General features: G+C 40.7%; 1 protein-coding gene across 3 annotated transcripts; it reads right to left on the reverse strand.

Moving 5' to 3' along the window:
• Positions 1-15: 15 nt before the first annotated feature.
• eng (endoglin) lies at positions 16-27,246 on the reverse strand. Of its 3 annotated transcripts, none has more exons than XM_049738014.1 (13): positions 27,117-27,246; positions 26,240-26,377; positions 16,321-16,460; positions 12,382-12,498; positions 8,796-8,973; positions 7,144-7,348; positions 6,961-7,063; positions 6,684-6,876; positions 6,359-6,507; positions 5,489-5,722; positions 5,215-5,281; positions 3,332-3,442; positions 16-2,461 (listed from the first exon to the last, which is right to left on the reverse strand). In XM_049738014.1, exons 2-13 carry the CDS (start codon positions 26,349-26,351, stop codon positions 2,298-2,300), a joined length of 1,773 nt encoding a protein of 590 aa, XP_049593971.1. In that variant the 5' UTR covers positions 26,352-26,377; positions 27,117-27,246; the 3' UTR covers positions 16-2,297. The 3 variants fall into 3 exon arrangements, with proteins under 3 accessions (XP_049593971.1, XP_049593970.1, XP_049593969.1); XM_049738013.1 differs by lacking the exon at positions 27,117-27,246 and adding an exon at positions 26,553-26,574 and having other exon boundaries at positions 12,382-12,495; XM_049738012.1 differs by lacking the exon at positions 27,117-27,246 and adding an exon at positions 26,553-26,574.
• Positions 27,247-27,865: the final 619 nt, after the last annotated feature.

Here is a 27,865-nt window from a genome sequence, read left to right on the forward strand (position 1 = left end):
ATGACATTTGACAAATAAAGTCATTATCACTTTATTCATGTAATTTCCATAAAAAATAAGTATTCCTTCACAAACACAATACACAGTCCCTGGACTACAGTCTCAACAAATGGACATTTTTGTTAGTCTTGATGCCAAGTCAAATGTATACAGTAACTATTAAGAAAAAGTACATTTACAAAAAATATTGTGCATTTGGTCACTGCCTTCATTGAGGGATGGTCCCAATTCTTCAAAAGGAGGGGGACAAAATTGATAATTACATATAAAAGTCTAAAATATGGTGATACATTGATCCTGTAATTCTCCTATGATACATATTAATACAGGATGTAATGATTCATCAGCAGCACAATTTGATTTTGAATAAATGATTTAAGTGAAGGCAGGAACTCAAACAGTTTGATTTTTAAACATTAAAAATGAAGAGACAAAAGTGTGTCATCGCTCCTCCATATATTGCACAAATACTCAAGTGGTGATTTGTACTGGCCCTTCTGTCATCCGCATACATACAAAAATAAAGCACAAAAAAAGTGGGGCAGAGAGAAAGGTGAAATTCTCCAAATAAACACTGTCCAATGAAAAGGTGGTGAATTTTTTTTTTTTTGTGGGGGGGGGGGGGGGGGTACAACAAATGACTGTTGAGAAAGAGAAGTCTATACTTTCTTCTCCCAAAAAACAAACACTTGGACTTTTGTTCGTTTTTGTAGGGGGAAAAAAAATATGACTCGTTTAGAAAAGTGTCAAAAAAACAGATATTACTTTAGTTTTGATGTAAAACAAGTGACCTTTCTAAAATAAAAAAATAATGACTTGTGTATGAAAATCAGCAAATTAATCGCTTTTCATTGGACAGATGATTAATTGAACATTAGACACAAAACGCAGTGCTGCTATGGAAAGCACTGATCAAGAATACTGATTATGGAGAGTGAATTGTTGAAAGAAACCAGCTGGAAATTATTGCTTACATCTACTTTATGAAAATAAGGCATTAAAATCACATTATGGCTGTAACAGTAAGAGACGACGATAACTTTTTTTTCTACATTGCCAGCAATTATACATTTTTGCAATACAGGAATTTTAAGGAAAAAAGAAAAAGTCTAAAATACATTGACAACAACCCGATTTGCAGTCCAGCAGCTGATTTGGAGGCAACGTCGATGTTCTGTCCTTGTTGAGACAGTGTTGTGCTTACTGACAAATGCTACATTTCCTAACGTTGTCAAACAGATTGCTACGTTCAAAGCATTCAGAGTCCTTCCGTTGGTGGTTGTTGATTGTTTTTCAGGCAAGAAAAGCTAATATCAGGGCTGACATAGTGGCGGCGACAGGAAATTATGGAGACGGTAACCCGTTGTAAGAGAATATTTTTGGCAAGCCTAACCGTTTTCCCTTCATCTTCAACTCTTGTATTAACAAGAGCTTTTGTAGTTTTTTGTAACATCAAATTTGTCAAAGGGCGACACAAAATATGGCCATAGATGTGTCTTTTGATGTTTTGCTAACTGTTTGGAGACAGGTAGTAGGATGCTTATTTTACATTTCTGTCTTTTCACTTCATCACTAGTCCCTCGATAAGCTAAAAAAAAAAAAAAAAAAAGCTGTTTGCATCATATTTGTCAAAAATGGGAACCGGAACTAAGGAGACAAAAAATACAGTACAGTTTTTCAAATCTGCCTTTGTATTACCTAACTTGTCTGCCTAATACAAGAGCAGTTAGCCATCAAATTTATTGAAAAGGACAACAGGAACTCTAGGGACTGATTCCACTATCGGAGAGAGTTTCAGAGGTTTTGCTCAATTATTGAAGACCGCTTGAAAGATTTTTGTTGGTTCTTATGTTAACCGTTTTCAAGCAGTAGGCTTGCCTTTATCCACGTCTGTCGTTTGCTTCATCTCCCGCCGCCCCGACTTTGATTGTGCAACCGTCACAATCGGCGGAGGAATGCAGTGAATTTCCTGCTGGCTCTCAGGGGGGGACAGGGTTTGTTTTTCCTGTTGCTGGGAGCCAATTTGTTTTTCTTTTCCTCTTGCCCTCTTTAACTTCCTGTCTGGAAGCCACACTTTAAAGGGCGACCACAGAGGTGAGCGTCACACGCCATCCGTTAGACATTGCCGCCAGCCGACAGTACAAACAACGCAATTGTATCAATTCCAGGCTTGTATGTCAAAGATGGCGAGTTTCAATTAAAAAAAATAATAATAAAAGGGGCAGGGGGTGGTTGGGCCTCTATGAAATAAAAAAATTAAACCCAAAACTGACTCGAAAACTGACCTCGCCCTAATCTCACGCCATGCTGCTGGTGGGGGTGCTCTGGGTGCTTCCGATGCTCGCGTTGGCGCTGCTGTTCTCCGAGGCGGAAGGGTTCGACGATACGGGCTGCTGCTTGGCTCCTGAGCAGGGACAACCGGACGACAAGGAGGAGGCCATGTCCAGTCCGGTCGGATAGCCTGAATCAAGCAGGATGACACGCAATTACCTCTGCCAAGCTCCGAAAACAAGTGGGGCGGTGGTAAATGCTTGTTTGTTCATGGAAAGCCTCGGAAAGACAAACTCAATACTAATAAAAGTGACACTATGACACACACTTGTAGTGTATGTGGAGGTTTAGAGTGTTGAAATTATACAGTATCAGAAAAATTCCTTTCTGTTGTTTGTGCACTCAGGCCAAAGCTCTATCTAATATACGGAATAGGATTGCCTGTGGTTTGAAGTGAGAGGAGGAGCTTTATTTACTCCAGCCATCATATACAATTGAAAAGTAGTGCTCTTTCACCATCCAGTAGTATCATAAATCTTTTGGGGTTGGTGTCAACATGTTTTTTTTTTTTCCATTCACTGCAGCGCTAGGTAACAATTCCCCATTAATAGACTGCGAAAACTTTTTCTTGAGGAAGGGTGTACAAATATGTATAAAGGTTTGGGTTAAAAAAAAAAAAAAAAAAAATTGGATGCAGCTTCCTTTAAAAAAAAAAAACTAAAAAAAACAAAACAATAATTACGCCATCTTTTGAGTGAAGAAATAACAATTTTCAGGAAATAAGCCTCGTGAGTTTAACTCAAAAGGTTTTCCCCCCAAGTTTTTATAAAACAAATTTGAGTTTTGTTTGTCTTTAAATAAAACAAAAAATATGAACTACTATTTTATGGTGTAAACAAAGATTTTCTAGATTGAAGAAAAAAACTCAACCATTAAAAAAGGTCACAGTTTGATTGTCTACTCTATTGCTTGCATATGAGCAAATAAATGAACACTCCTTTTACAAACTATTTCTGAAAGAACCTTGTTGTATTGTTAAGCTTATGAAAGATTGGCCTACCTGTTTTAATTTTGATAAACCACAGCGCTCCAATTAGTAACACTCCGATTAGGAAGCCACCGAAAGCGATGCCCAGGATGGCAGGGAGGCCAAAATCAAAGCAGGGGGTGTCTGAAACATACACAAGAAAAAAGAAAAAAAAACATGATGCAACCTTCAACATTGGCGACAGCACTGAACTTTTTCTACACGTCTTTAGCTCTATTGGTACACACAGTCGTCGACTATGTTGACAGTCAGAGTGAACACCCTGGAGGCAAAATGTGGCAAGCATGATGTCAGGCTGTCGAAGAGCATTTCATTCCTGCTGCTTCAATGCAGCAGAATGGACTCACAACTAAAGAATCTTTTGTTTTTTTTCATATACAATGCCAACATTACTGAGTAGTTTGCATAAGCATCGTCAAAGAAACTACACATCATCTGTTGACCGCAGTAGTGACTTCTTGTGGACGCTTGGTCTTATTGCACAAAGAGAGATGAGTCACGAGTAATGAAATCGTACCAAATTGGACCACAGTGAGTGACATCAGTCGTCTGTAAATTGGTTGCCGTGTCAGTTGGTGCGCTTTGATGGCAAAGCTGAACAAACAGTGGCAGGAAGCAGGAGCAGGTGGAAAGGGATGACGCGACAGCGGGCCAGCACGGTGACGCTAACCCTCCAATTGCTTGTTTTGTTTTGTTTTTTACGGAAAAAACAACTTATACAGTTTGACGTTCCAAAGGTTGTTTTTTGTTTTTTAATAATAGCGCTAACTTCTAATCCATTTTCAAAAAAACTATTGTTTTTCTTAGTTTGAAGGGAAAAAAAATTGCTGCTTCGTTTTCCTTGAAAAACTACAAGTATCCTTTTTTAAGTTCGGGTCCCCGGGAGGAACATTATTTGTAAGTTCTGTTGTAAATCGTTGGCTGTGACTTTTTTTTTTTATCAGAATTGCACTAAATTCTTGCGAAACCACTGTGGTACTGTGCATTAACCAAAGGAAAGACAAAAAAAGTGGTAAGAGGCCAAAATAACAGCAGGGTTCCCGACTTTTAATCAGCCTCAACTTCCTCGCGTGATTCCACCGCTGGAATCATCTAAGTGTTTCTGCACGCTTGAGTAATGGCTGTCCAATAGGCTGACAATAGCTGGAGGCCCAGCGCCCGTGTTTGGACAGCGGCGCAGTCAAAAACCCCCGTGGAAAACACAAAGGGCTCCGGGCCGCGTCCCCTGAGAGTCGTTACTTGTGATTGTGGCCACAAGGTCAGGCTGCAGTCCTTCCTAGAGGACGAGCCCCCCCCCCTCTGCCTTCTCTCGGCTCCGCACCCACTTGGAAGGCGGCATCCTGAGTTCACTGCTATGACGACCGCCTATGCGCAGTTACTGGTGCACTCAAAGAAACAATAGCTAAACTACAGCCAGCAGTGAGGACACACAGCGAGGAGACCACTGGCCATTTGGAACTCCTTCAGCTCTGTGTCATCTTTGCAAAGAAAAAGTAAATTACACTGCACTGGTGGAATTGCTTCAATTGATGCACTTTGTAAGAATAGCCAATAAATGTACTTTCACTGAAGTGTAAACCTAGAAAAAAATGGAAATTTTTTTCATGTTTTAAAAGCACACAAAATGGGGAGAATATGAGCTTAATATCACATCAAATTTAAGAATTTAAAATATACGAATCAATATGAAAAATAATTTTTGATGTTTTTAGAAAAAAAATCTCAAAAGAAAATGTTCAAAAGCAACTAACTGAATACATAAATTTAAAAATAATCATTAAAAGTATGTATCAAGTAGATAAAAATAAGATACTAATAACAATCAATCAATACCATTTAAACAGTATAACGGAAGCAGCGAGTAGAACAAATGTTGGAGATTAAGCTGAACTCACTGAGTGTTTGTTGACAAGGCTGGGTGACCTCCAAGTTTCTTTTCACTCGTCCTCCATCGCCACATTTCTGGTAAGCAGCAAAAGACAAACAGTTGACCAAGTGGCCCCGCGTTTGAGCATTAATGAGTCCTAATCCTGCCCTGGTATCTTCTATGCTCGTCATTTATTTAATAGACAGTGTGTGACGTGATTCATTTCTCACTCGAGATTTAATGAGCCGTCACGTCCTTTCCCTCGCTTGCGGTTTTAAAAAGTAGAGCATGTTTTGAGTTACCTCGCTGTAGCAAAGTTTGACAGAACATTCCAGGTCCCAAGTGGTGGAGCTGAGCTCCTGCAGGTTATCCAAGGAGAAGCTCAGTCGTGTGCTGTTGGGGCATAAATTCGAGGAGCATAACTCTGGTATGAAGCGGAGCTCCTGAACTACCGGGCAGGAGGAGCCCTTGGAGCGCACATAGCAGCTCATCACTTTGATAGTCAGAACAATGTTACCCAGAGTGTGGCCCGAAATCTGAAAAAAATAGGCAGAAAACAAAAGATCCTGATTAATCCAAACGGGGAACTCTTACAAAATTCTTCCCCTAAATTAATCAGAATGAGTCACAGATGTTTCTAAGTGCCAAGAAAATAATTGGTTAATTGAAATCAATTACTTTTGTTACTGTCTTCTTTCATTCAATTTTTTTATCTGTTTATTTAGTTTGTCAGCTGGTTGGTTGAGTAATTCACTTTATTAGTTTGTTTTTTTTAGTTGGTTTGCTCATTCATTCAATTATTCATTTAATTAGGGAAACTCATTTATTGTTATTTTTTTATAGCTCATTTAGTAAGTTAACTTGGTAATGTGTTTGTTCCTTCTATTAATTTGGTGATTTGCTTTATTGTTTCATTAGTTCAGTTAGGTTGTTATTTTGATCATTCATTTTGGTAATTAAGTGTTTAATCAGACTTGTGTTGGTGTGTTCATTCATTTGTTAGTGAGCTAGTAAGTTAGTTTATTAGGAAGATTACACAATCCTATTACATTTTGGTGAAGATCAATCAGACCATGACCTTGGCAGAGGTCCGCACTCATCTGGTGCCATTGGAGCTCTTATTGCAACCTACAACTTCATTCAGACTCTCTGGGACGTGTTGTTATTCCTACCTCGGCATAGATTTTCTTGTCGCACTGCACCTTGGTATTGGGGTCCAGGGGTGAGCGGTAATCAGGCGCCGTGTAGAACTGCATCAGCAGAGGCATCTGATGAGGCTCCGCCGTGGTTGACGGCACGGCTTCTGTTATTGTTTCTGTCACTGAAGCACAGAGACAGTGTGTATATTTCGTGTGTAGTGCTAAATGTTGCCAATTTTCCCTTTGTTTGAGCAAATAATACAAAAATGTGTCCCGCAGTTTCTGACAAATACACGAGATGATATGAATTGAGGGGAGTCCATTCAGCGTAGAGTGGAGGCCACTATATTTTGCTTACCTGCCGGGCTGTCTCGACCGAGCACCAGCAACAAAGGGGAGCCCTCGGGTCTCATTTCGGTGTAGCTGGTAAAGGCGTCGGCCTTAAAATAATCCAGAGCCTTCTTCTGCACGTCCTCGGCTTGATCGCTGCTGAGCTCAAACATGGGCTGAATTCGGTGGGCCATGGCAGGCAGCACAATCTCATTGTTAGACTGGAGAGGTTGGGAGGCAGGCCCAGTGAATTAGTCATGACACTGGGACGGGTAGAGTAAATAATGTAAGGCGGCCAGACCTACGCAGAACTTGGTGTGCTGTGCGTTGAGGAAAGTCCAGGTGGTGCCCTGAGGACCCCTCAGGAACACGCTGGACTTCTTTGTGTCCACACGAACTGACACGTTGCTGAAACGCCGAAAAGGAAAGATGGAATTTGAATTTTGCACTTCAGGGGGCGCGGAACAATATATTTTTTCGCCGCCTACCGAATTTTGGCATCCTCTGGGATATTGATGATATGAAGCTCCCCGTCGTTGGCAGTGGGGCGGCGTAGCTGCTGTCTCTCTGGCTCCGGCGGCGGAGAGCAGGACTTGAATGAAGACGTCAAGGGCGCGGCTTCAATTTTCATGAAGTGCTTCTCTGATGGATCTTCGCTGTGCAGCACGCATTCTCGAGAACCGGCTTTTGTTCCTGCGCAAGTAACATTGTTTTGAAAGTCATGTGCATTTATTGACAAGAAAAACATCCACTACTGATTGACAGCCAGAATTATTAAGCATGTTTACCGTATTTTCCGGACTATAAGCGACTTATACTCAGGAGCGACTTGTGTGAAATTAACACATTGTTATTTTCACACTAAAACGCATGAAGGCGCTCTAGGCCTGTAGAATAATTGGAACTGCAACTGACTACGAGTCGGACGTAAGCCACGTAGAAGAGGAAACGCTGCATCTTCTACTCCAAATTCATGAAATAGGCCAAGACAAAAATCATCGTGCCCTTCACTTAATATATTGATGCACAAACTTTTGAGACAATCACTGCAAAAAACAATTTTGGTAACTTTTTTTGCAAGTAGTTTTAAAATCACCTTTGCAAACAAAAATGGACGTCATCCACATACTAAACAGCTTTCTACAAAACTTGAGTTTCAAGGAGGTGAGAGTGCCAGCTACTACAAAGGTTCCAATAATCACTTACATCTCCTTTAACATTCACTCAGACTATCTAGGAACGGAGGCATTGAGAATTTTAATGCCCACAGCTGCTTATTATGCATTTTCCTGTTGCTACCATGCATGGCGTGAATTCAGAATCTCTCTCGCACACTCTCTGGGGGAACTCAAATGTTCTATTCTACACAGTATTCAGATGCACAAGAGTACAACAAGACCAACAACACGCCCACATAGGTCATGGAACGTTGGAACTTAAATTTTCCAAATCTGTATAGCCAACAAAAAGGAAACCGTGAGTTAGTATTTCACTGGACTACTTGAAACCTTTCTTATGACATGTTCATCTTCAACAAAGCCACATTCCATCCCTAGAGAACAACAAAAATAAAAGCTGGACATGTTAAAAAACAGGACTGTCAATTTGTGCAGGGTAAAAGATAAAAACATAACCCCATAAAAGTTGCTCAAGTTATAATAAGACTACTGTTAGCGCAGAGATAGAAATAAGATCTATCCGAATAAATCTTCATTAAAAAGCCCGATTATTTGAGAACATCATTTTCCCCAAGAGATGTTTTCCCACAGAATAATCTTTTTGTTGCTTGGAATATCTGCAGTATTAACGACTGCATTAATCACTCAATTGAAGGCTCATATTTATTGGCGTGTTTAAATCCTTGCGGGGTCTCATGTAAAACGAGACCAGCTGATAAACACTAATGTAATGGAGGGGGGGAAAAAATGGAAGAGGATGAAAAAAACGTAACCACCGGCATGCGCCGCATCCAGCTTGAGCCGTGTCAGGGCTCTTCTGTGGCTCAGTGCGCCTTAAGGAGGATTTGTTGGGGAAATGATTGTGTTCACACGAGCAAGGGTAACTCGGTTCGCTCCGCTTTGTATTCACCTTGCCGTGATAGGAAAAACAACACACGTACTACCAGGAAAGGCGTCCTCACCTTCTATGCGCCTTGAAAGCAGCAATTTAAGATTTTCCACGGTGGTGAAAGAAGTCACGCCACCGAACTTGCGAGTGGCCCACCTCACCAGCTCCTCGTCCTCACTGGGTAAGTCGACGGCGTGGACGTTGTTGAGTTTCTCATTGGACCTAAAGGTCAGTGTCGAGGTGTTACTTCTCTGTAAAGTGGAGACAATATTTAACTGATGAATGATTATCATGCTATCATCTATTATTACTAAATGATCACATGGAAAAACTTTTGATTTGAACGTTTTGATTCGTAAAACAATAGCAAGAATGCTGAGGTCATAGTTGAAAGCCAAAGAACAGCCAGCGTAGCGTCACCATTGTTTCTATTTCTATTTGCCTCCAGCATTCCCAGACTTTTTTTCCATATCAAACATGTTTGTCGGCCCCTTCTCTCTCTCCCTCTCCCTCTCCCTCTCTCTCTCTCGTTCTCGTTCTCTCATTCACTTATTCCTCGCCTCCGCCCAGCTCTACTTTGTGTCTATTCTCTCGTTCGAAAAGAAATGTTTATTATGGTTAAGCGTCCACGGGCCCGGTTGCACAACCCCCTTTGGAGCCAAGGTCTTTCCTTTGCTTCCTGACTGGGGCCAGGAAATGGGACCTTTTTTAGCTTTGTGCGTCACCACGGTCGGCTGGATTCTGGCTCCATACAAGGTATAAATATATACATCCATGCTGGAGACGAGACACTGCCGTTTCCGTGTCTGACCCAATGGGGAAATAATGGACTTTGTTTCGACACGAAAGTGGCTGTGTATGCATCGACATGTATGCAAAAAGACTGATGCTACAAAAAATAAATACTGAGTGTTGACCATTTATATTCCTTTGGATTTGAAGATCTATTCATTTAATTTTTAACAATATTGCTACAAACATCTTGGTAAGCGCAACCCAGACTAAAAAGAAAACAGCGGAGGATATCTTATAAAAAGCCCGCAAAGCATAATATCCCATAAATGCTCACAATATAATCCTCAACCTTCATTCTGATAAATTATGCATTATGCATTCAAATTCTGAATTTACTTTCATTTAGCATTAACCTTTTTTGTGGGGGAAAATGTTGACCTATGTTCTCCTGTTATAATAATTGCTTTAATCACATAAAATTATGACCTTAGTACATGACTTTTCCCCATAACGTGAAATTTTAATCTGTAATTTTTTTCTGACAGTTTTAGTCTCAAATCTAGTCGCTATGTAGTACAATTCAAACGATGTTATGACTTTTCCAAACCTTTTTTTTAAGACGAATTAAAGAATTTCTCTAATATTAAAACTTGACCCTTTTAAAGTACATTTACAAATGACTTTTTTGCTCATTACAATTTGTGTCGTAACAACTACTGCTAAATTCTTGTAATAGAATAAACTTCTTTCTCGTACTTTTAACAACTTCTCTCAAATATGGCTATTCTTTATCTTGAAGACGCAAAGTGACTTTTCTGTGTTATTGGATTAGGGACAGACGGAGCACAAATGATAACCAGGTCAGTGTTTGATCCTGAAAGAAGTAAAAGTGCTGACTCTCGCAAAATGACTTATCTTTTGGGGGCTTTTGTGTCAGCCTAAGTCACCAAGGTCGCACGTACACACGCACGCAGTCGCTTACTCGAGTGTGTCACACCGAAAAGAAAGAATGGTGAAAGGCGAGGCAGCCTGCAGGGAGTCATTGGTTCTAATGTGACCATTTCACTGATGCTGAAACCAAAAATAGTACGTGCGACGGGAAATCTACCAAAAATACAAATGGGGAACTCCACTTACACTGGAATTTGAAAGAAGGTAATGTTTTTTTAATCGCGACACCACAGCGGATTTTAGCCTTACATTTTATTCAGTGTGATGTACCATGTTTAAGGTTTGAGTTGCGTTCAAGGATCCCAAGGGGCGTTTGTGGGAATCCGAGATGAGATCTAAAGGATAGTTCTCATTAGTCGTTTTGGTACAAAGGGAGGATTAAAAAGTCAAACTACAAAGGGATTAAAGTTTAATTTAAATTTAAGATTGATAAGAAAAATATTATCCATGGAAGAAACATCTTAGCCCCACCCAAAAAATAATTTTAATCAGTGATTTTTTTTCCATAACATTTTTTATTCAACACTATTCAGGATTTGATCCCCCTTAAAATATTACAACTTTATTCTCCTATTTTAGGAGGGGGGGGGGCACATTCATTAATTTGTCATATTCCTGCCATTAGTTATTTAATACAACTGCATTCTTAAAAAAGTAAGTTTTTCCTTGCAGTATCATTTTCTTTGATTTTTCTTATCTTTTTTTCCCCATGACGAGTATTCTTGGATGATTCAGATTTTTTCTTTATACTTGAGTTTCCCCCAATAATGTCAGTCACAGTGGGCTGTTTATTGAATGGTGCACTGCAAAATTAATTCTTATTTGTGGAAAAAATAATAAACACCATTCTGCACACTCAGCAGGGTCAAATGTGTGCATTTGCCACTTGCTGCGACCCATGCGCCGAGTCAATGTCCCAGCGTTAGCTGCGAGGGTGACCCTGAGCCGATCTGTCACAATCGTCCTCGGATGCAGAGCAGCTGCTGTTTTCTCTGACACTGCACTTCAACTCTATTATCCCCCAGTGATGCAGCTCACCCCTCTGTAACAAAACAAGAATTTGAACAAAACGTCCGGCGCTCCCAGGGTAACGTTGTCCAGACCCTTAGTCAGCCATGATAACAGTAATGCTATCACACAACTGTCAGCATATCTGACAGACGTCACTTTTTTTTCCAGCATACGAAATTGTTTCCAATGGCGGGCTGCTTGTGTAATGTAAAATAAATAAATGAATAAGTTGATATGTTGAATTTTAAGTGTAGAGATAATATTTTCTAGATTATAGCGAACCAAAAATAAAACTTTTTACTTTACTCTTGTAATATATTAGTTAAGGATGGGTAAGTACTGAGAACAGGTATGGGATGGCTGCCGATACCAGCCACCGATACTTAAGGTAATAATCATCTCACATTGTGCAAGTCCTCTTCTGCAATACTGTGGCGGTTTGACACCTCAGCAAATCATCCGGGTCAGAAAATCTCACTGTATTAATGGACTTTTACATATCAAAAGTACAAGAGGTACAGGAACTTAGTGAGAGTTTGATTCTTGGACAGATCCATTTTATTATCGTTCATCTTCGGACTATAAATCTGAACAAAACTTCCCAGGGTAGACTGTATGTGGTGCCTGCCTATTTAAAACATTCTTGATTGCCAATGTTGATGCAATGACAAGAGCTTCAAATCTTAATCCTGCTTCCGGGCTATGTAGTTGATAGGGGGCGACACCAGTAGCAGGATATGAGGCCACAAAAAGCACATTTGTCAATCAAGAAAACACTTAGCGGTGCAGACAAAGTTCAAGCTCACAAAAGAAAAGTGCAACGTGTGCAATAGCGGAGGAAGGTACAACAGCGCTACATGACAGCACAGGGACTTGGAGCTGCTTGGCAAGCCAACAAATTTTAGATAAAAGTTTTTATCTGAAGTTGTAGCACGACTAAGCGAAACGTAAAGGCTACTTACATAAATGTTGATGCCAGCATTGCTCGAGTAGAGACCGTAGGCAGTGTCCCGCGACGTGATGATGAGGTTCATGGGTTTGGCGTCTGTCATCGCCAGAGAGAACATCTGGGCATCCTGATAGAAAATTAAAGCAATGCGGTTAACAGTATTGAAAAGGGGGAAGAAAAAAAAAAAATTGTGCACGTTGTTGCATCTTCATGAATAATTAAGTCGCGCAGAATGGGTTAAGCAATGCGTCACTTTTATATGCAAATGTTCGACTGCTTAAGCATAAGAATGAGACAATAACTAGTAATGCTTATATGAGAGCTGCTATCGGTCCGACTGCGGGGGAGGTTTGGCAGTAGATGAAAAGACGGTCTGTGATTAGGGAAAGACGTTCCAGCGAAGCGGCGTAAATATTTCTCCCGCGCTGTCAAAGCGTCCCGGTGAGAGTTACGGAGGAGCCGAGTAATGAGGCTCGCCGAATGTACGCCGTGTTGCACAAACAAAAGGACAACTATGCGGGATGGCACAGCATCTTCTCGAGGATCAATAGGATGAATAGAATGAGAAAAATTTAAAATGGTGATGTGATGTTCAAGGACACTCCTTGACATATTTTCATTCAGGAAAAACCTGCAATGACATCAGTTCATAAAGAGAGAAGACAGACAAATGGAAGCATGCTAAAATGAGTGAACTCCGTTTCTAACCAAATCATAACATTTACGTAGGTGTGTGCGTGTGCGTCTGTCGCAAACCACTTATGATAAACATCCCGTTACACAACAGAAATAAATGTGTCTAGTAAAATAATGTGTACTATCACACATAATCCATGCTATCTATATAGCTCCTCTCAGTTATGCATCATAATACACAACCTTTATAATTTCACCACAGGTTTAAAAAAACATTCCAAGACACACTCGGCCGGAGCAATTTAACATATCACATGATTAATGGAGTAGCACTTCTCACTACTGATGTAAAAGAATTTCATAAAATGTGAGGTCATGCTGGAAAAGTGTGTGCACTGTATTAGCATACGACTAATGAAATAGCTTCTCTCGTCAGTTATTCATAATCTCCAGTTTGGCATGCGAAAGGTAAAAATAATCCATTGAGTGAACAAAGATCATGACATCCTCGGTCACATGCACACAATGTACGATGATACCGATTATGGTAAAAAGTTCATTACAGATCTTGCCTAACCGAAAACGAAAGTTTTAGTATTGATAAGATTACGCACAATTTGTCTTTGCGGGGCACATAAAATGATGTGGTGGGCCGTATCGGGGCCCCCGGGCCTTGAATTTAACACCTATGATGTAAGAGGTCTTACCAACGATGCTCATTCACTGCGTAAGTTATCCAAATTGTAATTAAGCCATTTTCCTCCTCTTCTCCCGCCTCCCGACAGCATTGCCTCAATTAACAAAGCTCCAAATTGGTTTAGAGGAGTGTGAGGTGTTTCGTTTGAAGTGTTAAAAATAACTTCCAGCTGCAGTCGAATCTAACTTACACTTCTCAGCCTATTGCGTAATCAGCCGAGGGTGTGACAGCTATGCAATGTCAACACGTCTCCGGAACAAGCGGCGTGCCAGTCACTTGCTCGGTGCAGATGCTAACGAGGTAAAATGTGCTTGCTATTTTTAACAACTCTGTGCCGTGCAGAAAATGTCACACACAAATGAGAACTGGTGAGCAATTTATTGTAGTTTAGGGGTGCGTAGTTTTGCAACATTGACATGATGACCAAAACAGATGTTTAGTCACCCCCCCCCCCACGTAGTCTGAACCTGGACGCCCACAATATTGTTGAGTAGTCCAGAGGAACACTATCATTAAAAGATCCTGCTGTCTCTTCATAACATAAAATCAGATTTAATACTGTGCAATGTTCACATTGAGAATTTGTTGAGGCGTCTCTTAGTGCTGCTGCTCTTTAGCAACAAAAGTTCACAGAGTTTAGAAGTGTTTGATGTTTGTGTGCGAACAATGCTTCTTTCTCCGGACCGTAAAAACGGAGACGTCTATTTGAGGGCCGAGTTACTCGCACACAATATGTATCGTTTGAAAGTAGTAACTTACAGTGTGAGAAGATTTATAGTTTTGAATCAGCCCAAATGAGCATTTGTGCGTCACCGCTCCAAGACAGTGTACAAGTTATTTGAAATAAACGCAAATCCGTAATGTCCCTCCAGTGAAGATTTAAGGATCACTGAAACTCATTAAGGTGGATTTTTTTTTGGTGGGGTTGGAGTGTAAGATTATTTTTCTGGGCTGCATCCAACAGGGAGGCGATGTGCAGGTCTAAACGCTAAATTAATTTTCTTTCCACCACATTTTGAGAAGGAGCCAAGAGAATAGTAATGAGCCAGGTCGGGCCAAAGAAAATTTGCAGAACCTGTGCTGAACAAATTAAGTCCAATGAGACCTCCTAAACTAATTGTCGAGCAAGTTAAACACATTCGCTTTGCATATAAAACAAAACCAAAAAAAACGTTTAAATTATGTAGTTTTTTTTTTTTTTTTTTAAAGAAGAAAGAATACATTTCACACAATGGCTACCGGATATTGAATTATTCAGCTCCTTGGTCAAACTACAAATTCTAAGACGTCCATCACTTTTATCAATAATGTTGCACCTCGACAAAATCCATTTTGGTTTGTGCTATTTCATAAGACAACTTTCACTCGGCTGCCTTGCTGCTACCTCCCAGATTGAATCTTTCTACAAGTTGACTGAGTGACTGCAACCAGACGCCTACGTTATCGTAATGATAAACATATGAGAAGGACGATCGAAAACAGAGAATCTTGTAAGACGGCAAACAGAAGACGAATGAGCACCAGCTGATAAGGTCGTGACAAATGCGGACCGTGTCGGTGAAATATGGAGTGCGGAACAGCGATAAGAAGGTGTTAAAGACTCCAGAGTCCCTTTTCCTGCCAAGTGAATCCCAGTTCCTTCAAAGACAAAGGACACATTATTTGATTGTGGAGTGCAATCTGGGGATACCGTATCAATACACCTGAATAGGATATCAACTGTGGAACTTTTATCTCAGTAGAGCCACCACCACATGACGTCATACTCTCCTGACTGTACGTTTTGAATCCTCTGATATTAATATACACAATTATCACATCAACACAAAAAAATACAAACAAGAATTCCTATTTGTATGGAAATTAATGTTGGGAAAAACAACTTGCGATGGTATCAGGAGAAATAAAGCAAATTCCAGGAGGGGGGAAAAGAAAACAAAGCAAAACTCGACCTTTGATTTTTCTATAAACGAGGAGGGGAAAAATAGTCTCTAAGTAAATAATAATTTTGTGAAATCTAAATCCCTGATTCTATTATGATATATGGCACAACCCTATACCAACATGACATGACTAACTTTTAGTTTGCGTATTAAAACATGATTATATTAAGACTGCATCAAAATACAGTTTTGCTGACATATTTGTGAATGGCAGATTCCATTAGAGCAGGAATACGGATATGAAAAATGTATTTCAATGCTGATCCAACCCCTCCCGTTCATTTATAAGGAGAAACCGGCCTTGACATCCTGTATTGTCCTGTCAGCTGCAGATAATCATCAGGCAGTGATGTCGGCCACGTGCCAGAATGTGGTGCGATGGATATAAATATCAAATAAGCAATGTATGACATCTTGACACTTGGCAGTGATGATGGGTATGATTGCACAACTTTCTACTGAATATTTATGTATGAGCGGCTGCGGCAGTTTACGTAACTGAGGTTGAGGGAGGAGTCTGAAATCGTGTCTTCCTGCAAATGCTAAGAGCGACGTTTACATCAAAGCAACAATCAACATTTGTGCCTGGGATTGATTTATATGTCACGATTACACAAAATCTACATAAACAACTCGGTTATGTACTACTACATTAGGATCGTCTCAACGTTCTTACCGTGGCAAAATTGAGCTTGAGGATGTGGACCTCGGCCTTGTCCTGTCCCACGAAGCTGGTCCAGCAGCCCAGTTGCAACTGCCTCACATATATCCAGGAATTGTCGCTTACCTCCACAGGAACACACATCGGCCGTGAGGCTGGAAGACACCGCAAAGAGAAATTTGTTGAGCCATGTTGAAAATTGTCACGAGCAACACGAGGCAATTGCTTGGCCTTTGTAGTTGTGTGCTCTCCCAGGGGCACATTCTCGTTTTACTGATAAATTGAGCCCAGGTATGTGTATCAGACTCGTGGTCCAAAAGGGTTTGAACTCATTGTAGTAACAGTGCGAGTATCACTCTATGTGCGACTCATAGGCCGCTGTTTAAAAACGAATCGTCTGGGACGCGTTTATCAAATGTGTCAGGATAAGCAGCCGCAGTCATCCATCAATCCACTGGTATGAGGCACTGTTTAACCCCGGGGGGGACCCGTGCCTCTGGAGGAGGAATCAATCTAGAGCAACCTGTCTGGTCACAGATGAGGCATGGGAGGGTTAAATGAATGCTGTGACCTGGGCAACATGTGTCCATGCTCTTATGTTACACAGCGCTGTCAACATACTTTACACTGACCAGAGGGAAAGCAGTGAAAGGGTCACATGACCAATCTGGATCCGTAATTCTTTCCTGACCCATGTCCCATGAAAAGGGTATAAGTTAACTAGCATACTACTATGGGGAATGGCAATCCATCCAGTTCATTCTGGTTCTGGGACTTTCACTCTCTAATTGTTCTGAATGACTACTGTATTTTCCACACTATAAGGCGCACCTAAAAACCTCTAATTTTCTCAAAAGGCGACAGTGCGCCTTATAATCAGGTGCGCCTTAAATATGGACCAATATTGAGCCACTACAGCAGGCGTGTCCAAAGTCCAGCCCGCGGGCCAAATGTATACATCTTATATATGAACAAAGTTTTAAAATGGGCCATTCATTGACGGTGCGCCTTATAATCCGGTGCGCCTTATATATGGACAAAGTTTTAAAATGGGCCATTCATTGAAGGTGCGCCTTATAATCCAGCGCGCCTTATAGTGCGGAAAATACGGTATTTCGATAACAGTGAGCTTCTGCTGTCATGCGATTCTTCTACTGCAAAGTAGTCGAGTGAACAATTAGCACATTAATAGTTGACTAATCTCAAGTAGCGCACTCCACATCGCAGTTGCTTCAATTCAACCAACAATTCCCTTTATTCCAACATTCAACTTGACCACTTTTTTTCAGACTGGATCATCATCACTTTCTGACTATTTTATGGAGACGACAATGACCTTCCAATGGTTGCGTAGTCTTACAACTTTGCCTTGCCATAAATTACTGTAGCACAGTCCAGGTCTTTGTGCTTCGATTCGAACTGAAAGAGGCATGAAGGGCAGTTGTGTCATTCATGGAACAACTTCTTCACGCCTTCCTGCTCTGTACTGCAGCTTGACTTTGTCCATCCCCATCAAACCGGAGGTCAAGGCCGGCTTCCTGTTATTCTGCCTTTCTGCGCTCATGTCTCTAGCTCAATAGCCACCACGGCCATAAAGGCATTTTTCTCTTGTTCTGCTGTGACGGAATCAACTTTCCATGACAGTCACCCCAGGAGATCTCGCTCATAAATCGTGTTGATTGCGGATTGCAATTGGGAGTGTGTGTGTGGGCATGTGTCACATTTTTACAACGCACCGTAGGATATGAACAACATTCATTTTGCCCTCGTGACCCAGGAAATGCCAATGGCCTCGCTAAGCGTTTTGCTGGTAAATGAGGTATGGAGGACTATTTCATTCCGTGTCCTCTTTATCCACTTATATCACCCGCCTCCATTTCCCATTTCATGAGAGAGGGAAATGTTTACGGCAGCTTGCTGATTTCCAGTTTGATGTTTGGGTTTTGAGTAGGTGGTTATAGCAGATGTGGGAAGAACAGACGGTAAATTAACCGAATTCCACCAATTCATGTCTCAGCGTATCAGCGACACGGACAAGTGAGCGAACGCTTTGAGGGGTGATTGCGGTATTTTAAAACCAGGTCCACAAAACAGCTGTTAAGTAAGCCCGTGGGATATCTGTCGTTGACACGGCTATCACGATGAAAGGACGCCAAGATCCAGTGATCAACCTCAAGTCAAACTTCTTTCACACACAAAGACGCCATGTGTGGTTAACCTTTCACGAATACAATGGCTCAGCTCTCTGACTTCTCAAGAAATTACTGTTTTCTTTGGTACTCCTCTTGGAATAAATGTTTTCTGGGCAATATCCAGAGACTAAAAATTGTGTTTGTGGTGCACATGACCTGATGACCTGATTTGTGGGTTTGATATACACAAGACCTCCAGCATATAACATCGATTCCACAATTCAACTGTTTTGGGAATATCACTCAAGCAGATATCCCAAAAAAAAAACTTTGTGTTCATGTCTCGCTTCCCTCAGGCGCAGGTTAGTTGTGACAAGCTTTGTTGCTTTTACGTGAACAGCACATAATACCTTCGGATAACCATATTCTCTTCACTCTCCTCTCCAAATAATAGCTACAGTATCTTGGAATAGAGTGCTTCACTGAAGGAGTTTGAATTTGATTGGCTATCTAAAAAGATCCCTGCAGAGTCTTCGTTTTATAAGATGCAATCGACGGCAGACATTGCAAACATTGTGAAGTATAGCTTTTTATTTATTTATTTATTTATTTTTATTTCGTTTGGGCCAGCACAAGCACCAATCACTGCTTATATTTCCCAATAACCATCTTTTATTTATATATATATATTATATATAAAATTTCTACATCACCTCGCTCGAGCTCCCCCTCCTTTTCTACACTTCCTGCAACAACTCACCTCCCACCAGATTTCACAATGTAACTTCTCCTTGAGCGAGGCTTTCCATTTGACAGATTTACTCGGGTAAGGATCCCTGCGGAGACAGACTTGCATCTGACAGGATAAAACATCACTGCGTGTCGGCGGCAAAAAAAACAACCGCTGTTCACCAGAATGCAGACAAATGCCCCCATTGCAGCGGTTGCCGGTGTTTTTCACAACATGTCGGACTTAGGTGGTCCCACGGTGGTTTTAAAATACAGGGTTTGGTTCATTTGCTGCAAGGTATCATTGGTTTATCATTATTCATCATCGACGCTCTTTCGGATTATTTGTCAGATCGGCTGAGCCGTTTGCATGCTTCGATGGAAAGTCAAAGCGAACAACTGAAGCGTAAAAGTGCTGTAATCAGACTTTAAAGGGACTTAATTTGGACAGCACAGAACATCACACCCCTTGTAAAGACAAGGGGTGTGATAACATCACAATTGCATCGTCTCGCATCGATACCTCATCTTCGGAACTTAATATAATCATCGTATATATCTTAACATTTATATTCTACTGTGAAATTTAGTATCAACCCAAACCAAACTAGCAGCAGACTTTTGGATGTATTTCTTCAAATATTAAAAATAAAGATTTTACTCCATGGTACAATGCACCTGGTTTTATTAGGGGTGGTGCTCCAGTAATTCTTTTTTTATCACTTTACCACATAATTACGGTATTGCATTCCAGTTTGGATAATAGCACACTAATTTGTATAGCAACAGTATACCACTGGTTGCTTTAACAATGTAAAGAGGAGCAAGCCGACATTATCATCTCCCCGTACTAGACTGCCCATGGGAGTCCATTCCTCTCATTTGTTTCCAGGATTAAATGAAAACACTCTTATTACTCCTTAAATGAAAGCTCACCGTCCGTGTAGGGCCAATATAATTATGCAGAGTGCACTTGAGTTGCACTACGGGCGACCGGTGACTGTATTTGGGCGTTCCTGGATACTTTGAGGTGATTTATCTTCTTCAGGGATCAATGCAGCCCAACACAGAGCAGGCTGGCTGGCATCCTGTAGTTCTACTTATTCCCTTTTGTTCCACAAAAGCGGCTAAATCCCCGACAGCAAGTATCTGGACTTGTTTGCACTGATTTAGCATACGAGCACCACACAACGTGACTAAAATGTATAAAACAGTAAGATGGACACGGTTATGCAATAATTTAAGAAAAATAGTTATGAAGCAGCATCGTGGAAGCCAGTAAAATATTCATTGCAGGGTGTATGCGTGCACTGTATTATTCTAAGGGCCCGTAATCCTCCCTTCAGAGTAACATCGCTCCACGCTCTGTTAAACATCATAGCGATAAGGACATTTTTATCTGTCAAGGTTCAACCTGAATAAAAGCAACTGAAGGGAGTTTTTATTTTTGTGGGAGAGGAGTGAATGTGAGGAGCCCCATGTTAGAAATATAGGCGGAGTGCTTCATTAAATTACAGTTACACATGAAATGCTATTGAAAAAATGCAATTCACCAATATTTAGCCATTAATCTTAGAAGCAGAAGTTTCTATTGAAGTTTGCTGCAGAACCATATTATAGAATCATTTCTTTTTCCAGTCCAGTTCTCATCTAATATTTAAGAACCGTAAATTTCGGACTACAAGACCTTTTTCGCAAGTTTTGAACCCGGAATCACGAGTTTTAGCTGGTGCGTCTTATAGTCCAGTGCGGCTTGTAGTCCGGAAATTACTGATTATGTCATCATTATTTTAAATTTCATATTACGTCAGTAATATGCACTTGAAATAATTTAAATTGATGTTTTGTCCTAGGCCAGCACAATTAAACGATTACACAATATTAGACGATTAATTGTGCCTCTTACTGTAAAATTAGGTTTGCATCTGGGGAATCGCAACGAGGAAGGAGAGGGCCTTTCGTTCCTTTCGTAGTGACTTGTTAGCTATGGCGCGCGTCAAAGCAACAACACACCACACGCACGTATGTATGTATGCACACACACAGACACAGACACACACACCTATTGTCCCGCCGTTTCCGCAGCTGCAGATTGAGGTCTGACCATCCACAGGAAGGTAAACAAGCTCTTATCAGTACTCTGCAGGGGCATGCACTGTCCCTTGGCCTCTCACCCCTGTGCTTGCTGTACATCATCACACAAGCTTCCTGAGCATCTTACTTCCTCAACCACCTGAAATACTATCCATAAAACACAAACACTCACGCACGGTGATTAGTGGTGTCAAAGTTTTGACAGCTTACAAAGGCCGTGAGCCAAACGGCTACTCCAGCCAGGCCACGCTTGGAAAGGAAGCCAGGACGTAATCGCCGAGCCTGGAGACAGCCTGTCTTCACACTAACGCTGTTTACCCCTAAGGGAGCCATTCGTCCGTCGCCTCATCGTTGTCGGAAGCCGACTGAACGGCGAGTACAGCGGTGGCGTATGGAAGGTCTATGGCTCACTTCCTCTGTGCTCGCTTTATGCCCATAATGAGACGTTCCCTATTCACGCAGGCATATTTGCTTCTATGCTGTCTTTTGTCGCATCATCAACAATAATATATCACTTTCACCTACACGCTCTTATAACGCAAATTGAAGCTTGGGGTTCAACTCAACTACAAACGATAGTAATTTTCATATCCAATAATTTTGTTAGTATTTAACAGTTCTTGTCGGGTAACACTATCAGTGTCTCTGTCCAGTATCGGTACTCATAATGTTTAATACTGTACACAGTGACGTCATGTCACCAGCCTGATACATAGCTTCTGTTTAGGAGCCATATCAGCAGCCTGCGTGTCCAGATGCTTTAAGGACACATGACAATAATTTTTGGTGAATGCAATTTATACTCTGAACAAGCTATACACATCTTGGGCAGCTGCCCCATGAGTTGAAAAATCGCTGACCAGAAAACAAAGTTTTCCAAATCCCGTTGATTGCTCTGAATGCACACTAGTATGTTGGTAAACTTAATAAAATACTTCTATAAAAATAACAATAGCTATCTGGGGTGTTTTTAGAACGAGGTGCTGAATTGAGAAATGCCATTTAATTGAATCAGGCCATGTGGTACTCTAACCCTTGCATCGGAAAAGATTGATTGCGTAACCTAATCATACATCTGCATGTTAGATGTGCACAAAGACTAAATTAAAAAGTTCCGTGCTAATTAAGCACAACAGAAAGCAGAGACAAATGCCACAGTGTCTGTTCCTAATCACTGGAGATTGATGTTGCTCGGCAACAACCTATGCATCATCCGCAACAAGCAAAGATTAGCTTCTATTTGTTTATTGGTGGGTTGTTTTTTCATTTTTGACTGATTCTCTCCAACGGATATGGATGACTTCCAATTTTGAAGGCAGGAACGCAACGAATATTTGAATCAAGACACAAGCCAAACGGAAACAACAAGGGGAAATGCACAGTGCTTACGAGACCAGAGAGGTTATCGCTCTCAGATAGCTCGTTTAATACTCCTGACAACACATTACGAGCTAATTAAAATGTTGCAGCAGTTAGGAGTTTGACTTCCAGTGATGAGGAAAAGTTGGAAATGTTAACGACAGCAGGGTTTCGGTATCAGCAGAATCTTAAACGGATTTGTGAGGCAGATTTGAACTCTGGCGTAAACTCAAAGCTGTCTGACAGACATTTGCTTTACAGGGAGTCTCCAATAATACCACCGATAATAGTCGATAGAGAAGTTAGTAAAGTTGTTACATATAGGAACCAAGTCTATAAATAGGCCAGAAATAAAGATTCTGTGTTAGAACTAAAAGACGCCGATCGTCCAAAATTTACTCAATATTTGAATGAGGCATGAAAGCGTCACAAGTGCATATTAACTATTGATGTATCCTTTGAGCATGTTGATGGAAGAACATTTTAAGGCACCTGAAAACTTTTTTTTTTTTTTTTTTTTAACAGCACAATATGTAATCATGGTTTGGTCCGATGCAAAAAAAAAATACTTGGGACATCAATAAAAAAAATAAAAAAAATAAAATCACTCGGGATTTTCTTATTACGTCAACACGCGCACACACACACACATTGTCACCCTGAGCCATGAAGATGCGATAGAGATCTCAGGTCTATAAATAAAGATTAAGCGGTATGGCACCTGAATCAACAGGAAGACTACCCGCCCAGTGCTCGAATCAAGAGGCTTGCAAACACCTCGATGGGAATGAGTTTGTTCCCAATGTCCCACGAGGATTTTTTCATAAGCTTTTCAACAAAAAGTAATAGAACTAGATTTAGCACACAAGTGACATATATTAGGGCAGTGACTTGGGAAAAACTTGAGCTTGTCTCGGACTGGACTTCCAAAAGTCTTGGTCCCGTTTTGGTCTCGCCTTGGGAAAGTCTCGGACTTGGATAGTGTGACTTTGAGCATAACACTACTGTTATAGGCAAATGAGACCTCCAAGACTAACAAATCAAATTTCTTACATAAAAACAGAACTTTTGTACAGTGTTTCGGATGTAACATTTATTGGGCAAAGTCCACAACCTTAAAGGATTGGGGCGAAGCATATCAAAAAATCACGATACGGTGCATTAGCGTCGAGATCATTTTTTGTGACTAATCTGCCGGGTTCAATTAAAGCGCTTATGCTCCCCCGCATAGCATTATCCTCATTAATTCACGTCCCGAGTGAATGATTGAGTGAAATTAAGATAAGGCTCACCCATAACGACAAATGAGCTTGCAGTCTTCGAGTACTTTAGGTCAGTGGCCGGTCAAGACGACCAATGACATTGCACCCTCACAGATCCATCCAAATGTCGGTACTTCCTGCGAGAGCCACTGGGCCTGCCCGTGGGCACAAACGGTCGTGAGATAACGGCGTACATAATGCCAGGTCTTATCAGTGCAGACAGCAGGCATGTTGACATGGGCACAAGTGGTCGCCATGCTGACGAGGCATTTATCTCAACGATGACTAATGAGCCGTTCAGAGCAAACTGCGGAATAAGAGCACTGGGCCAGACATCACAATATGGACGAACGTTAGTATTATTTTCAATAGTCCGTGTCGTGTGTGACAATTAAGAGATCTGAAGTTTGTTTTGTTGGCGGAAACGAAGCAGAGGAGCAACTAGTCAGGTATCAAAAGTAATTCCCAACAATAAAAATGACAAGGTGAAGCGTTTGCAGCTACAAAATAAGCCAAAAGTCAGTCTTCTCTTACTTTTTGATGCCCTTGTGGCACTATGCTGCTTCACAGAGGTCAGTCTTGGTACTACAACAGATGTCAAGTTCTGGGTAAGAGACTACAATTGTTTGTGTACATTTGTAGACGAAACTGACATTGGAATTTTAATCATTTTGTAGGACCACAAAAAATAAAGCAATGTTTGATATGTTCTGTATTATTATGCATGTGATGACTTTTGTTAATTGTTCTTAATGTAATGGTGTCAACAATATTGTCCATGGTTGCAGTTCAATATTTCTGGCCAGTCAAGACTTAAAAGTATATACATGAGGAATAAAGGAGATTGGCACTGGAGCCTTCTTTGCAGTGCATGGGGAGTTGAAAGAGAGGAAAAGCAAGGCAGGCAGAAATGGATTGTTATTTGGGAGGGGCATAACACTGAAGGAGATTGAAATCGGTCTGGGCCAGCGACAAGTGGTCGCGTCTGTCTCCCTGCCACCCAGTCTGACGGCCGCCCGAGGCTGGCTCACGCCGCATTAAAACACAGGAAGTGGCCTGTTTTGACTCGCCACGCCACTTTTTCGCATGACATCGGCCTCCTTTCGTCTGAGAAAACCCTCTCACGTCATCATTCCTTTCCACTTTGTAATACTTAACAGCTTCATCTCTGTTACATTATAATCAGCAAAAAGGGAATTCTCTAGTTCCCATCTGCTATCTCTGGTTGTACTGTATGATCTATTTCGCTTTTAAAACGGTTTTAACCACCCCTCCCCTTTTCTCCAGGCGCTGGGTAATCCTGCTTTTGTACTTTTCTCCCAGCTTGTGGAGAGAAGCTCCAGGGTGGGCACAACTCACAGTAGGAGGTCCACTAGCTCCAAAAGTAACGTACAGTAGCATACTCTGCACCATTTCCTGTCTGACAAAATGCTTCCAAGTACGTCATAAATCATATTTCAGAATCAATACCTCAGTTAGGCACACAGACAATTATGTAAATTTACACTTGAATGCATTGATCAAGTGAGATTATTAGAATAGAACATCGAGTAGCTGGTGTGGAATTGTTGAATCGCGTCTTGAAGAGGTCGATACCAAATTTGCCGCTTTATTTGGCTGCAAACCCAATCTGATTTATTATTATTGTAGCCTACGTAAAATTGGAAAAATAAAAGCACAAACTGTTTAAACACAGTAGTGAGAATAGAAAGGAAAAATCTCATTTCACATGTTTATCTGTTTTAACTAAGAATAACAAAGCAAAAGTAAAATTATGGGAAATAAATTATAAATAACACCACTGTTAGATTCGTGTTTCATTCTTCCATTGATAATGGGAATTGAATGGAGAAAGTTCCAATGATTTGAAATTATTTGACTTACGTTGTCTGAGGCAAATGCAGGAAAAAACACTGAATGAATGATGCTGTCACTTAGAATTCGGGAACATTAATACTAGACAATAGAACATGAAAAGGAATAAAAAATAAAAACTAGCAACAAAAAAAATATGTGGGGTGTTCAGGAACAAATAGTAATAGAACAACAACTTTTGTGAAGAGTATGATGACCACAATATTACAGTCGTGTCTCGCACGCAACTCCCATGTTCATTATTTACTATTAACTGGTGTCCATCAACATTCTTATTTCATATATCGGACAATATATCATTAAAAGTCACTACAGCAGCTTCTTTAGCCCCCAATGTCGGTTCATACCAAAAGCTGCAAACATGTTGATTGCAATGGTCTCATGGATAGTATTGATTGGATTTTGCAGGTTTGTAAATTTAATATATTGCACATCGATAGTATTTACAGTGTATTTTGATAAAGGTATGATCAAGTGACTCACCTGAGACAACTGCAGCAAGGCAGAGAAGAAAAGAGAGCAACTCCATATTGGACTTCAGTTGACCTTTCAAGGGATGTGGATGGAGAATTTCAGTAGCCTCCTGGAGGTGCATGCGTCTGTTAATAGAACTCTCAGGGCCTGGGAAAGATGAGGTTGAATGTGGATTTTGAAGGGCAAAGTCAAAGCAATGGGATTTATTGACCAACAACAGCATCCCGCCTTCCCTAAACAAAATGTTTTTATTATAAAGCGAGGACATAACACACTCGATGCACACAAAAAGAGAGAGAGCACAGGATTTTACAAAAATCACCTGACATCTTCACCCCGGCTTCCTTGATGCATAATCGGTTATCGTCTGGGCTGTGTACAGGGAATGTTTCAGGAAGCGCTTATACAGCAAAGCTTTTTGCTTTAAATAAAATCACAATGCGGGATCAGATAAGGAGCAGGAGGCTGACTCCTGTTATGAGAATCACATTGGAGGAGGGGGGGGGTCTGTAATTTGTTCAATTTATGAACCGACAACCCAAAAAATAATGGCAAAAGTGGGACTCTGGGGATGACGTGAAAGTTGCAAAATCCTTGATGGAAATTGTAATGTTTGCGACAACCATAAGGTTAATATATTTGTTAAAACTTTGCATTAATATCAGATAAATATAACTTGAAAGAACTTTATTTATAAATTTAGCAAAGGGCGCATGGAAATGATCGGGTTTAATCTGAAACAAGTGAAATGTTGCGAAAGTGGCGTTACAGTTGGTCTATTTGCAGCAACGCGCTCCAATACGGCTAATGTTTACAAATATGAAAAGTGGTGAAAATGGCCTATTCATAAAGTTAACAAACGTAAAACATTGGCGTCAAAACATACCTTTTCAAAGTGGCACGCGGTAAATTAGAGAAGGGATTTTAGTCCACGCGTGGATGATGCGGCTTTCCACAGCGGTGTGAGCGAGTCAGACTTGTCCAAAAGTTTGGCCACTAGTCTGGGCGGCGCACTTACACATTGCTACGCCCCCCACGAAGGCAGCCTAATATAAACTCAAATGCTCCACTCTAGTACGGAAAAAAGTTTATATTACAAAAACATTTTCTTCAATCAAATCTTGGACTGTTATTTTTTTTTTAATTTAACAGCTAAATACAGCTTTTAACTTCAAAAATACAATGACAATAAGGTATCAAATCCAAGTCCAGAAAGAAAAAACCCTACCACAGTTTGGCTTAAGCCACAGGTGCTTCTAATCAACCAACAGGTAATCTTCTAGTCAATCAACAGGTAAACTCACGGGACATGTTTACCTGCAGGCCTTGATGATGAGAATCATCTGAGCCGAAAATAAACTGTGTCAGGGTTTTTAATAATCTGGACCTGGATTTCAAATCAAGTCAAGTCAAGTCAAGTCAAGTTTATTGATATAGCCCTAAATCACAAGCAGTATCAAAGGGCTTCACATATACAAAACAAATTGACAATTATTCTCAAAGCATCCCCTGATCTAAAGCTCCTGATCTTGATACCTCATATTAAATGTCAAGCTTGAATTTTACACTAATGTTAAACCAAATTAAACATTCAAAGCATTATTAAATGATGTTTTTTGTTCTCATTTTCATGTT

This window comes from Syngnathus scovelli, chromosome 13 (assembly GCF_024217435.2).
Source record: "Syngnathus scovelli strain Florida chromosome 13, RoL_Ssco_1.2, whole genome shotgun sequence".
Lineage (NCBI taxonomy): Eukaryota > Metazoa > Chordata > Actinopteri > Syngnathiformes > Syngnathidae > Syngnathus > Syngnathus scovelli.